This window comes from Pongo pygmaeus, chromosome 3 (genome assembly GCF_028885625.2).
Source record: "Pongo pygmaeus isolate AG05252 chromosome 3, NHGRI_mPonPyg2-v2.0_pri, whole genome shotgun sequence".
Classification (NCBI taxonomy): Eukaryota; Metazoa; Chordata; class Mammalia; order Primates; family Hominidae; genus Pongo; species Pongo pygmaeus.
The window spans coordinates 41,356,700-41,370,395 of NC_072376.2; the positions used below are offsets into that span (position 1 = coordinate 41,356,700).

Consider the following 13,696-nt stretch of genomic DNA (forward strand, 5'->3'; position numbering starts at 1 on the left):
AAAGCTGTCAGATGAATTTTTTGGTTTTCCAGTGCATACAAAAGTTATGTTTACACTCTACTGTAGTCTGTTAAGTGCACAATAGCATTACCATCAGCAATAAGGCTGTTCTGCTTTCTTATCATTCATCCGTTCACAGAAATGGCACTTTTAATTTTCTTCAGGAACTTTTCCTTTGCATTCACAGCTTGGCTATTTGGCACAAAAGGTCTAGCTTTTGGCCTGTCTTAGCTTTAGCCATGCTTTTTTCATTAAGCTTAATCATTTCTAGTTTTCATCTAAAGTAACAGACATGGGAGGCCTCCTTTCACCTGAGCACTTAGAGGCCATTACAGGGTTATTAATTGGCCTAATTTCAACATTGTGTCTCAGGGAATAGGTAGGTCTGAGGAGAGGGAAAGAGACCAACCAGGAATGGCCTTCATGAACTGCTTCATCTTATATTTGTGCAGTTTGTGGTGCCCCAAAACAGTTACAATAGTAACACCAAAGAGATCACCATAACAGAATAGATCACAGATCACCATAATAGATTAATAATGAAAACATTTGAAATAGTGGAAGAATTGGCAAAGTGTGACGCAGAGACATGAAGTGAGCACATGCTGTTGGAAAGTGGCACTGATAGTCTTGCTGTATGTGGTATTGCAACAAACTTTCAATTTGTAAAAAATGAAATATCTGTGGAGTACAATAAAATGAGGTAAGCCTGTGTATTGCTTTTTCCTTGTGTTTCTCAAAGAAAACTATTTTATCTTGCAGGACCTTATTTAATGAACTGAGGATTGTTGTTGAACACATAATAATGAAACCTGCTTGCCCACTGTTTGTGAGAAGACTTTGTCTCCAGAGCATTGCCTTTATAAGCAGATTGGCACCAACAGTTCCATAGTTTAACATCTAGTTAAGCTACAAATATAGTATAAGCATTATTAGCAGCTGGTACTTCTGCTAGGGGTTGTAAATTCCAGGTGTTACACTGACCTCAATCCAATTTACATAATTTATATAAATGCATCTCAGTGGAAAAATAATCATTTTCTTGGCATGTTAAATCAAGCTTAAAAAGTTTTGAGAAAATTTTACTGCGCTGTGTTGCTAATGGTTAAAGAAGTCTGTATCTAGTGATAAATGTACCAATTTTTTTAAAAAGATGCTGTTGTGCCTATATCATGAAGTACATTAATTTCTCTTGTAAAAGAAATAGCTCTAAAATTTGTTTCAACCTAATTGGTAACCTGAGTTTATATCTGGCATGAGTTCGTTATGGTGATACACATATGTGAATTCAGTACATTTTGAGACAGCATTCTACCATTCAGTAATTTTGGTTAATGATTTTAACACTTCTCAGTGTATTTAATTTCAATTTTTTTTTTAATTGGTTTTATGCTGCTTTGTTAGGACAGATGTGTTTTGAATGTACCATTATAAGAAGAATTCTGTGTATCTTAAACTATGATCTTCTAAAATTTTATTTCTGTAAGTACTTCTGTGGCCTTGAGTATTTTTTAAAAGGCTCAACTGTAAGCCTCTTAGCCAATTGGATAAATATTTGGGGTCACCTAGCCATTGAAAGCAGAAAGCAGTAGTGACACAGCTTTCCCTTCAGAGAGCCATTGAGAAACATTTCTCAAATAGGAAATCCTTCTTTTACTAATGTGGACATATAGATTATTCGTATTATAGTTTGTAGAACTACCTAGTTCAGAATCTTGACTGCCAGTTTTCTTGGTTTCTTAGGCTTGAATTTTCATAGACAATTGCAACAGTTTAGATGCCTTTTGAAAGGAATGTAACGAAGATTCAGCATCTGACTATATGTATGTCTATCCTGAAATAATAATGGAGAGTATACTGTAGATTACATGTTTACCCATCAAATCTGACTTAAAAGGTTAAATGGAAGGTTTTGTAGGTAAGGTAATTGATTGGTAATGGGGTAGGGGGAGGAGTTGTGGGGGAATAATGTGCATTTCAGTCTCTTAATGCATAGATAAATTTAGGGGAATTGGATGTATTATGCAACTTTGATTTGAGTTGTAAAATGTGTTAAATCCTGTTCATTGAACTCCCATCAACTCTTATAAAATTCATGCTGATCTTCGTTACCATTGCATGATTGGAAATGTTTAAAACATTGTACAGTTTTAGTATAGAGAAATGTAATGGTTTTTGTGACCAGTTTCTGTCTGCATGTAATTTGGATTTCTCAAATACATTCATTAGTAATTTATCAGTAACATTAGTTTTATTTTTGTTCATCTTCCTAATCTATAAAAAGGAGATATTCTTAGGATAAATACATGAAAAATTATACTTGATAGCTTAACTATAATCAGCTATTTTTGTATTTTTGTAATATTTGTCCACTGAGTTGGAGAAGCAGCCTCATACAGTTGATTTTGTGTATGTGGCTAGTCTTATTGTCACTATATAAGTAATCTAATGGTTTTAGAAACTAAACTTTCTAGAGCAATAAAATGACTATAATGTTAAGTAAACATAACGTTGATTTCTAATTATGTTTTAAAAAATGAAGTCTTGAATTATATCAAGAAATTTTGGCAGCTGAATTCATGTTTATTTTGAAGCTATTAGTTTTTTTCCTATAATTTAAAAAGATCTTTTAGATTTATAGAAGAGTCAGAAATGTACAAGAGAGTTTTTTTTGTTTTGTTTTTGTTTTTTGAGACAGAGTCTCTCTCTGTCGCCAAGGCTGGAGTGCAGTGGCGCAATCCTGGCTCACTGCAGCCTCTGCCTCCCGGGTTCAAGTGCTTCTCCTGCCTCAGCCTCCCGAGTAGCTGGGACTGCAGGCGCACGCCACCACGCCTGTAGTCCCAGCTGTATTGTAAAAATACAAAATTTTTGTATTTTTAGTAGAGACGGGGTTTCACCATGTTGGCCAGGATGGTCTCGATCTCCTGACCTCATGATCTGCCTGCCTCAGCCTCCCAAAGTGCCGGGATTACAGGTGTGAGCCACTGTGCCCGGCCAAGAAGAGTTCTTTTGCATACCCTTTACTCAGCTCCTCTCATGTTAACGTTTTACATAACTGTAGAACATTTATCTAAAGTAAGATGTTAGCCCAGAACAATACTTCTAACTGAAGTATAAAACTTATTTGAATTTCAACAGTTTTTTTTTTTCATTTCTTATTTTCCTTTTGTGTGCTCTGTTTATACCGTGATCCACGATTTTTTTTTTTATCATGATTGTCTTTTAAAGATCTGTGTGTCTCTGTTTTGAGTTTTTCCTCTTTATTTTGAAAAGTACTGTTGGTCAAGATAATTGGTCAATAATCCATGTTGGTTTTAACAAAAAGCATTTTAACATTAAAACTACTACAGTATAAAACAACACTCTGCTTTAAATCGAGGTTTTGTGTCATTTTAGCAGAATTATGATATTTCTGATATACTCATGTTTGACAAGTTGAAACAGATTTGTTTCTTAAAGGAAGGTTTAATATACAAAAAGGTAATCTTAAACTCATGAAAAAGTAAATTTTACAATTTGAGCATTACTAGATGTTTAGTTTGCATGAACTCATAGTTAGAAATTCTGCAATAGGAATATCTACAACCAGCTGATTTGGAATTTGAAATTGTAGTGTTACATGTATACCTATCAAATTAAAATTAAGGAAATACAATAGCAATATATAGAATGAATGTAGTAAGAGAAATTAACTGTTTACTGCATCGTTGAACTTATTGTTAGTTACAGGTTTAAAAGAAGTTCATTTAACCTCCAGAGTGTCTAATTCTTCTGGAAGTGGTGTAGTACCATTGTTCTTCTGGCATTTTTAAATATTAAACCTTCTTGGATAGGTGGAAACCTTATACAAAATCTACTTTATTTTAGCAAGGATTCTCTGTCCTTTTGTATAGTTGGTACCTTATTAATTTAAACTCTAATACCAATCTAAAGAGAAATTTATTAAATGCAATTTGTATTTAGTTTTTTTTTTTTTTTGGAATAAAATTCAGAGGTAGATCCTCCTGGAAGAAAGAAAGCAAGCGAACTTTTTAAAGAAAATTAGACTTGAATATTTAAGAATGTCCCTTACAGAGAAAATCAAGGCCAACTATAATACTAAGCTAAAAGTTATGAAAAATTAATAGGTTCTTTTATAGAGCTAAGAATGATGAAACTATCAATACTTCCTTCTTCCTAAAAATCCGGATCAAAACTTCAGGTTAGGTTTCTAAGTTTAGGACATGAATATTATTTTTTTCTGGAAAAGAAGATGAGTATATGTATAATAAGACAAGTAGAACTGAGACATTTAGTTGTTTTTTTTTTTAAGTTTTAGTTCAGAATAACATTAATTTTCAGGCAGAATAACATTAATTTTGAGAGATTGAGGTAAAGAACCTTAACTAATGCTAAGGAGTTTATTTTGATTAACATAGGTTATTCTGACCACCACCTCTTCCTTCCTCAGTCTCCTTAGAATCTGACAGTCTCAAAGCTGTCACACAAATTAGACTAATTTTGACACTTTGAAATGAAAACTTCAAGGAAGAAGTAGCCACGGACAGTTATGTTTATAATCAGTAGGTGGCACTCTTTCCTCAGGTAACCCCTCATTTTCACATGATGTGTTTGAAGGTTAAATGCCACCAAAAGTGCTGAGTCAGCTATAAAACTAAGTCCCTGAATTCCATGGCCCTTTTAAATACGTAATCATTCAAGACTGAAAAAAATATTAAATAAGCATTTTTTGTTTGTTTGCTTGTTTGTTTTTGAGATGGAGTTTCACTCTTGTTGGCCAGGCTGGAGTGCAATGGCGCCATCTCAGCTCACTGCAACCTCTGTCTCCCAGATTCAAGCAATTCTCCTTCAGCCCTCCAAGTAGCTGGGGTTACAGGTGCCCGCCACCATGCCCAGCTAGTTTTTGTATTTTTAGTAGAGACAGGGTTTCACCATGTTGGCCAGGCTGGTCTTGAACTCCTGACCTCGTGATCCGCCCACCTCGGCCTCCCAAAGTGCTGGATTACAGGCGTGAGCCACTGTGCCTGGCCTGCATTTTTAAAATACTGAATTATTCAAAAGAAGTACCCGGTCAATATGTGCTTTCTAGGAAAACGGTAAAATAGGCCACAATTTGGAGTGACATCATTCAGATCAAGGTCTATCCAGTTTTTTCTTTTCATGCTAAGTGCCTATATCACCGAAACGCACTAATATAAAATTTTCCTTTCTCCTTCATTTTCAGATGTGTAGAAAAATGGTACTTAAAATGTTTTCATGATCATTTTGTAGGTAGACTAGATATAGCCCGTTGAACCTCTCTTAAAATTTTAGACTTTTGATAGTAATATAAAAGCATATTGAAATTTGTAGATATTATATTAGGAATGGCACCTAGATTTGAAAGTTATGCTTGGCTTGTAGAGACAACTAGTTTTTCTCGCTCTCTTTTTTTTTTTTTTTTTTTTTTTTGAAACAGATTCTCACTCAGTTGCCCAGGCTGGAGTGCAGTGGTGCAGTCTCGGTTCACTGCAACCTCTGCCTCCTGGGTTCAAGTGATTCTCATGCCTCAGCCTTCCTAGTAGCTGAGACTACAGGCATGCACCACCATGCCCAGCTAATTTTTGTATTTTTAGTAGAGACAGGATTTCACCATGTTGGTCAGGCTGGTCTTGAACTCCTGGCCTCAAGTGATCTGCCCGCCTCAGCCTCCCAAAGTGCTGGGATTATGGCTGTGAGCCACTAAGCCTGGCTGAGACAACTAGTTTCCCTTAACAACTCATTGGAATTCTCTAGGATTAGGAGAAATCCACAGAGCCTATATGATATTATAGCTCAACATTTAGTATACCAAAGGCATACCCGTGTAAATCTAGGAGTTATTTCCAGAGATTGTTTTAAGGAGCAGTCTTATATTCAGGGTAGAAACTTATGATTGGATATGCTATTAAGGAGAAGAAAGGAGCTGCTAAAGGTTTGGGAGGTAGTTCCTGGTAGGAACTATTCTAGGAAATATTTATATTTTAAGGTGATGTTCACATGGGTTCTTTAGAAGGAACATAGTCAAGTGTGATGGATTAACTCTATATAGTCTTTCTCCTCTTGTGCATGTAATCTGACCTGCAGTGTGAGTTGATGTGACAAGAGATAAAGAAAGCACAGTATTTTAAAATCTAAAGCAGATTCCTTTCTTAGAAAACAATAGGAAAAAATTATAGGTGGATATCTTTGCTGAAGTCTAACAATTAGCTCATATTCCATGAGAAAGAATGGCCTAAGAATCATTTCATGTTACCTAGCCTTCTGAAGCTACTCACTTGATGTGCCTAGCACTTTGAAACTAACCTTTTTTTTCTTGGTTCATGACAGTTTAATCCCAAATATTTAGTATTTTCTCTTGTAACTGTTAGAACAGTTTCTTTTGACATTAGTTTTTGCCTACATATATATTTTTAAGTTGAGACCAAATCGGTGAAATGTTGAGCAAGTAACATTTATGATGTGTGTATATTGGAACAAATGTAAAAGGGTTACAAAGATTAGAAACGGTCATAAAAAATGGCTTGATTTATAAAGGCATTACTTTTGGTGCTTTATATAATGGCATATATTGAACTGAAAATTTGTATATACAGTATGTCAGCATTTCTTAGTAACTTCTCTTGAATCCATTTTTAATATCTAATATTGTACAGGTTGGGGAGTTACATTCTTCAGGCCAATACTATCCAGACTATATAAATTTATAAAATAAATTGAAAAATTCATTCCCCTGTATTCAAGACCAAAGCACGTAAATGCTAATGTAGGGCTCAGAGGGGAAATACAGTTCTCCTGCATATTTGAGAAAATGTGAAGTCCTTTCAAGAAAATCTAATAAACATAATAATCATACCCTGCTGACACTAAGGAAAAAGGACCTCATTCACTCTTTCTTTTATGCAGCGATTTACTGGTCCCTACTGATTTCCAAATTGGATCACGATAGTAAATTATCCATGCTGGTACCTGTGAAAGTAAGCCCTGGGATCCATATTTGTTTTGTGTTCTGCTTAAATCAGCAAGAATGATAAATTTGATGGTGTGAAATTGGAAGTATCAAGGGCTTTCTTTGGTGATTGAGGGAAATAATGTCTCTACTTGTAATTTATTGTGACCCTTTTTCACTGTATGTGCTTTGTATGTCTAATATTTATTTCAATGCAAATTTAATGGTTCCTTCATCTGTATTGTTATATCTAAGATTTTATTGATGTTAAAATCTAATTGTGGAATAAAAATCTCTCTGGATTTAAGCAGATATAAAAATGTTATCTTGCAAAAGAACTAAGAACATTTGTAGTTAGAAATCAGCTTTCCTTTGAGCTTAATTGCCTTTTTGTTAGAATAAGGTGAATTTGAACACACTTCTCTTATCCTCAGCCCATCACAAATAATAGAGATGCCATGATTTTGAGGTCTGATGTGAAACTGGTAAAAATGTGATCTAATGTGTAACTGGAGAAAAAAAGGGAAGAAAAATTACATTGATGCCTCAGCTGTTTGCTTGATTCTGTACTTTTTTTTAATCTAGTGAAATTTATACTCTAGAGATGAGTTATAGCCCTATAATGATTCACAGCATACAGTATATTCAAAGTCATCAGTCAACACAGGATAACAGAAATATATTTCCCTTCTAGGTGTTTAGAATTTTCTGCGGCTTTTTGACAAGTGGCATTAAGCAATACACTGTACAAGGAAGTTAAATCCTTGTCCATTTGGAGATTGTAATCTAAGAGCATCATGGAAATCAGTTGTATAAAGGCAATTCTGACAGGTGAATAAATATTAATTAGTAAATGAGTTATCTACATAAGGGGAAAAGTGGTAATGCAATAAATAGAGTTAGGAAAATTGATTTCCTAAAGATTTAATAGTGTGAGGTCTTAGGGACATATGCATTATTGATTCATAATGCTCTTTCCTTTAGCATATGGAAATATTTGGAACTGTTTATAAAATAATTCTGAGCTTTGTGAAGGGAAAAATATTTCATTACTCAAGGCTGGTTGAATGGAGAAACTCCAAGAAAATGGTGCACTGAGATCCTTGAGAATTATCAGTCTGAGCAGGTGATGTGTCAACAAAGATCTTTTAAAAGTTTATGTTATCATGGCAAATTTTGAACATGCACAAAAATAGAATAGCGTAATGAACCTCCATATTCTTATCTCCCAGCCCTCACAATCCTTGGCTATGGCCAAATGTGCCCTACCGTCATCCCTATTCACTTTCCTTTCTCCTGGTTTAAATCATTTCTTGTTATTTTAAATGACTTAGTAAAATTTTAATTATGTATCTCTAACATATTAAGATGCTTTTTAAGATCAATATAAAAAATTAACGATAATTATCATAGGTCTTCTAGGTTGGATGACTAGAAATGATTAAGAGTAATGCCCTGATAGGAAAAAGGCTTACGTGATTTTATTGCAATATATTATGAAGGGAGGGGGAAATTCCAATATTTTTTAGTAAAGGGAAGACTTCTCTCCATATATTGTTGCCCTCAGGAAAATGCAGAGATAAACATCTCCCTCTTGGGGAAGTTATAGAAAGAGATTTTGCCTTTCTACTCTTTACTCTCTCCCTCCCAGTGGAGATCGTGTATCCAACTATTTTTCCCTGAAAACCTGAGTATATGGGATTTTGGTTGGTGTCGCCAGAAACAGAATATGAGGCAGTTAAGTTCTGCAAAGGAAGGAAGTCCTGTTAACCAAAGAAGGGGGCGGGGGTAAGTTGGGGCTATGCCACTAAATTAAGATAAATTTAATATTAGTACCATTGTCTTCATTAAGTTGCCCTTAAAACAAATATTAATAAATATCAAGAAATTAGATTTTGAGTTTGTGAATTTAATCGCAGGTTTACTTTAAAATTTTATATACTTTTAAAAAATAGTAGTTTGTATCATTTTTTTAAGTCCTACAAATTTGGAGCTTTACAACCATTATTGCCTAGTGTTCCAACAGTAATAGACCATTCCACTTAAGTAACAAACCAAGACTCTGAAGACACAGAAATAAAACTTGTAGTGATCCAGAATAAAATAGATATTTCTTTTTTTTGTCATTAATTTATACAAGATACAGTCATATACTTAGGTTTCTTTAAAATAATGGGTCTTGATACTATGAATTCATAGTATTGTGTTTGGCAGTTCAACTTAGTAATATCCAAAGCATGTAATTCATCTTTTGAAGTGTTTAGAAATGGGCTTTAAAAACAAAAACAAAAACACTTTATCTGGATGGCTAAACTTCCTTTTTGGGCTCTTGTGCTGTTGGGCTTATTTTGAATTAATTTTTTTTAATGAACTTCATATTTTCCTGTCCTGAGGACAGTCCTTAATTTCAAAAGAAACATTTCTTGGAAAAATACTGAATCCGGACTTTGTGCATGGTGGTTGCATGCCTGTAATCCCAACTACTTGGGAGGCTGAGGTGGGAGAATCGCTTGAGCCCAGGAGTTTGAGACCAGCCTGGAAAACAGCAAGACCTCATCTCCTTTAAAAAACAAAAGAAAAATATTGAAACCATTTCAAGGAAAATATTTTAATTTGTGCTCTTTTATATTTTTAGTTATGTTCTTAATTATATGGATATATTGCTGGGAATAAAAAAAAATTTTCAAAGTAAGTAAACATCCTAATAACCTACCAGAGTGTTTTTTGGTGGTGGCGTTTGCCTTTTAATATTGTGGCAAAGTTATCCGTAAGGAGACTTATTACAAGTCTGTTTGGGTTTTTGTGTTCATTTTACTTATTCTGAAATGGTTTTTTGGCTGCTATAATGTTATACATACATAAAGTAGTAATATGCTTTCAGTAGCATCAGTGTTTTTAAATCTTTGCTATTAATATACTCAACCTTAAAGCAGGTTTATAAAATCATTCTTTGTTCATTTTCTACTTACTGGTAATTATCAGATTCTTAAATTTTGAAACATTAGAATTTTACCTTAATTACAAGTAAACTGCCCCCTGGTGGCAATTTTTCTGAAAAATAATTCTAGTGGCTCTCATTTTGCTTGTAACTAAAAAAATTGGGGGAAAAGGAAACAGGTTTTGACTGTTGATTTTATTTCCAGCTGGTTTTTACACTAACCTATCTAAGCAAGGTTCAAAAGGCTTCTTGGTCATGATTTTAACCTTTTCATGCTATAAAAAAAAATTTAGACCATTATCATTTGTTAATACATACTACTAGTTTTCAAGGTGCCTAAGTGAGCTAATAATTTTTTCCATTATATTTATGCAATAAGTAGAAGGACATTTTGGGGTTTCAATTTAAGACTGAGAAACTAAAATTCCACTGAGAAGTCCGTGAATTTCTTATTGATAGTTGTGAAGGAAAGCTTTAGAATACAGTCCTCATTCAGATATTGTTCACTGAAGTGTGCATTTTTTTTCGTTTTGTTTTTGTTTTTTTTTTGAGACAGAGTCTCGCTCTGTCACCAGACTGGAGTGCAGTGGCGTGATCTCAGCTCGCTGCAACCTCTGCCTCCTGGGTTCAAGTGATTCTCCTGCCTCAGCCTCCCAAGTAGTTGGGACTACAGGTGTGCACCACCACGCCCAGCTAATTTTTGTATTTTTAGTAGAGATGGGGTTTCATCATGTTGGCCAAAATGGTCTCGATCTCTTGACTTTGTGATCCACCCGCCTTGGCCTCCCAAAGTGCTGGGATTACAGGTGTGAGCCGCCGCGCCCAGCCATTGAAGTGTGCATTTTTATATGGTAAGTTACAGTGTCAGAAATGCGCCCATGAATGTTCTTTGGGATGCCATCATAATTTGGGCATTCACATGATTAGTTCTTTTTTAAAAATTTATAGAATTTGTGGAATACATTTGCTACTGGTACTGTCTCAGAAGAATGGTTTCAGATACTCTTAGATGTCTTTAGAGTTTTGAGCAAGGATAAGAGGAGATACTTTACTCTTGTAAATGAACATTTTTGACTATTAATGGGTCTCTTATAAATGGATCTTTTATGTCATGCCAAGGGGAAAAGAAGTATTGCGTAATCCATACACCAAATATTCCATTTATTTTGCCTTGAAACAATACATTATTACAGATATCAGTAGAACTTAACACTGGTTAATTATTTTATTTCTAATAATTTTTAATTTATAGACTGTCTAGCCCATCTATATTTTCACTTTTTAGTTTTACCATTAAATAGAGTATGCAAAAAGCCTTTTTGAAGAGTACAAAAGAAGTTTGGGTTATCGTAATTAACCACTTGGTAAATCTGGTTATAAATCACAGTACAAAGTCACATAGACTCTTTTGAGGAATTTTTTTTTTTTTTTTCTTGAGACGGAGTCTCGCGCTGTCACCCGGCTGGAGTGCAGTGGCCACACCCAGCTAATTTTTTGTATTCTTAATAGAGACGGGGTTTCACCATGTTAGCCTGGATGGTCTCGCTCTCCTGACCTTGTGATCCGCCCGCCTCGGCCTCCCAAAGTGGTGCAATTATAGGCATGAGCCACCGCACCCGGCCTCTTGAGGAATTTTTAAAAAATTGTTGCGATTGAATATTGATCAGGCTCTTAAGAAAAAACAAATGGCCAAGACCCCAAGTATTCAAGTAGGTGATTACTATTACCTAAGGAAAATAAACACAGGATGATGTCACACACACATGAATTGATAATATTGGTAGTAGTGGGACGACTGAACTGAGCTGGAAAGTACATGGTTTACCTAAAAGCATTCAAACTTTAAAAACGTGTGCTAATCGCACATTAGATCCAATTTAGCAGCCCAAGCGTTAAAACATTATCAAGGAGTTATAAATAATAGCATCAGGAGTGATGGCAGGAAGTCTTCAACTAGTGGTTTCAATCTGTGGACATTCTCTTAGTTTTTCTGGGCCTCGATTTTTTCGTTTGTAGAATGTGGCTAGGAAAGGGTTATTTGAGGTAGTGTATGTGAAAGTATTTGTATACTATAAAGATTTATATGAACAAACAGCTATATTTTACATTATGTTATGCTTCTCATTTTACCTTTGGAAATTCTGGGACTCTTGGAATTTAAAAGAACCTCCCCCAAGACCATACTTGATGAGTTGGTATTGGCTAAAATTCGTGTGACCATATTTTAAGTCACCCTTCTGAGAAAAAATGCTTTGGATCTGTGTCACCAGTCAAATTACTTTACTCTCTTTTTGTTTTATTTCCATAGGTTTTGGGGGAACAGGTGGTGTTTGGTTACATGAGTAAGTTCTTTAGCGATTTGTGAGATTTTGGGGCTTTTGCAAGGGACAAAAAGCAAAAGGGCTATTACTTAGCAAAATCAGATTCACTTCTATAACTGTGAGAGCACTCTCCAGAAGTACATCTTCAAAATCAGGAAATGATTATAAGTCCTCTTCAAAACCATGCTCCTTCTAAACCCTCCCAAATGAATACATAAGAAGGATGCAAACACAGTCTATGAAATGCTCAAAACTAAATGTATCTGTAATGTTTAGAAAATACAGACCAGAATTACAATTCTGTTTTTATTAGGGATTATGCCAGAAATTGGTAGAGACTTGATTTTTATCCTGAGGCACCTCGGAAGAAGCAGGGATAAAACCATTATCATTGGAAGTCACTACAGTCACAGCTGAAGAACGACTTTCAGTCAACAATGGTGCATATATGATAGTGGTCCCAGAAAATTAAAATGGAGCTGAAAAATTCATATCTTCTAGAGGTGTCTTAGCTCTTCTAATGTTGCAGCACAATGTATTGTGTTTGTGGTGATATTGGTATAAACGTATCTACTGTGCTGCCAGTTGTATGGAAGTATAGCAGATACAGTTGTGTACATTAGGTAATACTTGAAAATGACAATAAACAACTATGTCACTGGTTTATGTTATTGGTTATTGTTAGAGTGTACACGTACTTAACAATAACAAGGTAACTGTGAAACAGCCTCCGGCAGTTTTTTCAGGAGGTATCCAGAAGAAGGCAGTGTTATCGTAGATGACAGCTCCATGCATGTTACAGCCCCTGAAGACCTTCCAGTGGAACATGGAGGTAGAAGACAGTGATATTGATGATCCTAAACCTGTGTAGGCCTAAGCTAATGGGGTGTTTGTGCCTTCCTTTTTAATTTAAAAAGTTTAAAAAGTTAACAAGAATTTAAAATGGAAAAAAGGTTATAGAATATGAGGATAAAAGGAAAGAAAATATTTTTGTACATTTGTACAATGTGCTTGTGTTTTAAGCTAAGTGTTAGTACAAAAGAGTTTAAAAAGTTGGCCGGGTACAATGGCTCACACCTGTAATCCCAGCACTATGGGAGGCCAAGGCAGAAGGATTGCTTGAGCCCGGGATTTGGAAACCAGCCTGGGCAACATAGTGAAACCTCGTCTCTACAAAAATTAAAACAAACAAACAAGCCAGGTGTTGTGGTGCACATTTGTAGTTTCAGCTGTCTGGAAGGCTGAGGTGGGAGCATTGCTTGAGCCCAGGAATTGGTGGTTGCAGTGAGCCATGATAGCATCACCGCACTTCATCTTGGGCAACAGAGAGACACTGTCTTCGGGAGGGAAAAAGTCAAAAAGTTTTTAAAGTAAAAAAAGTTACAGAAAGCTAAGGTTTATTATTGAAGAAAGAAAAGTTTAAACATAAATTTAGTGTAGTCTAAATACATAGTATTTATAAAGTCTATA

General features: G+C 35.0%; 1 protein-coding gene across 2 annotated transcripts in view; it reads left to right on the forward strand.

The window, feature by feature from the left end:
* TMEM33 (transmembrane protein 33) overlaps positions 1 to 7,529 on the forward strand; it is a 25,837-nt gene extending 18,308 nt beyond the window's left edge. For both annotated transcript variants that reach the window (XM_054485428.2, XM_054485427.2), the window contains exon 8: positions 763 to 7,529. In XM_054485428.2, coding sequence (XP_054341403.1) covers positions 763 to 892 — 130 coding nt within the window. In that variant the 3' untranslated portion in view covers positions 893 to 7,529. The remainder of the gene's footprint in view (positions 1 to 762) is intronic.
* Positions 7,530 to 13,696: the final 6,167 nt, after the last annotated feature.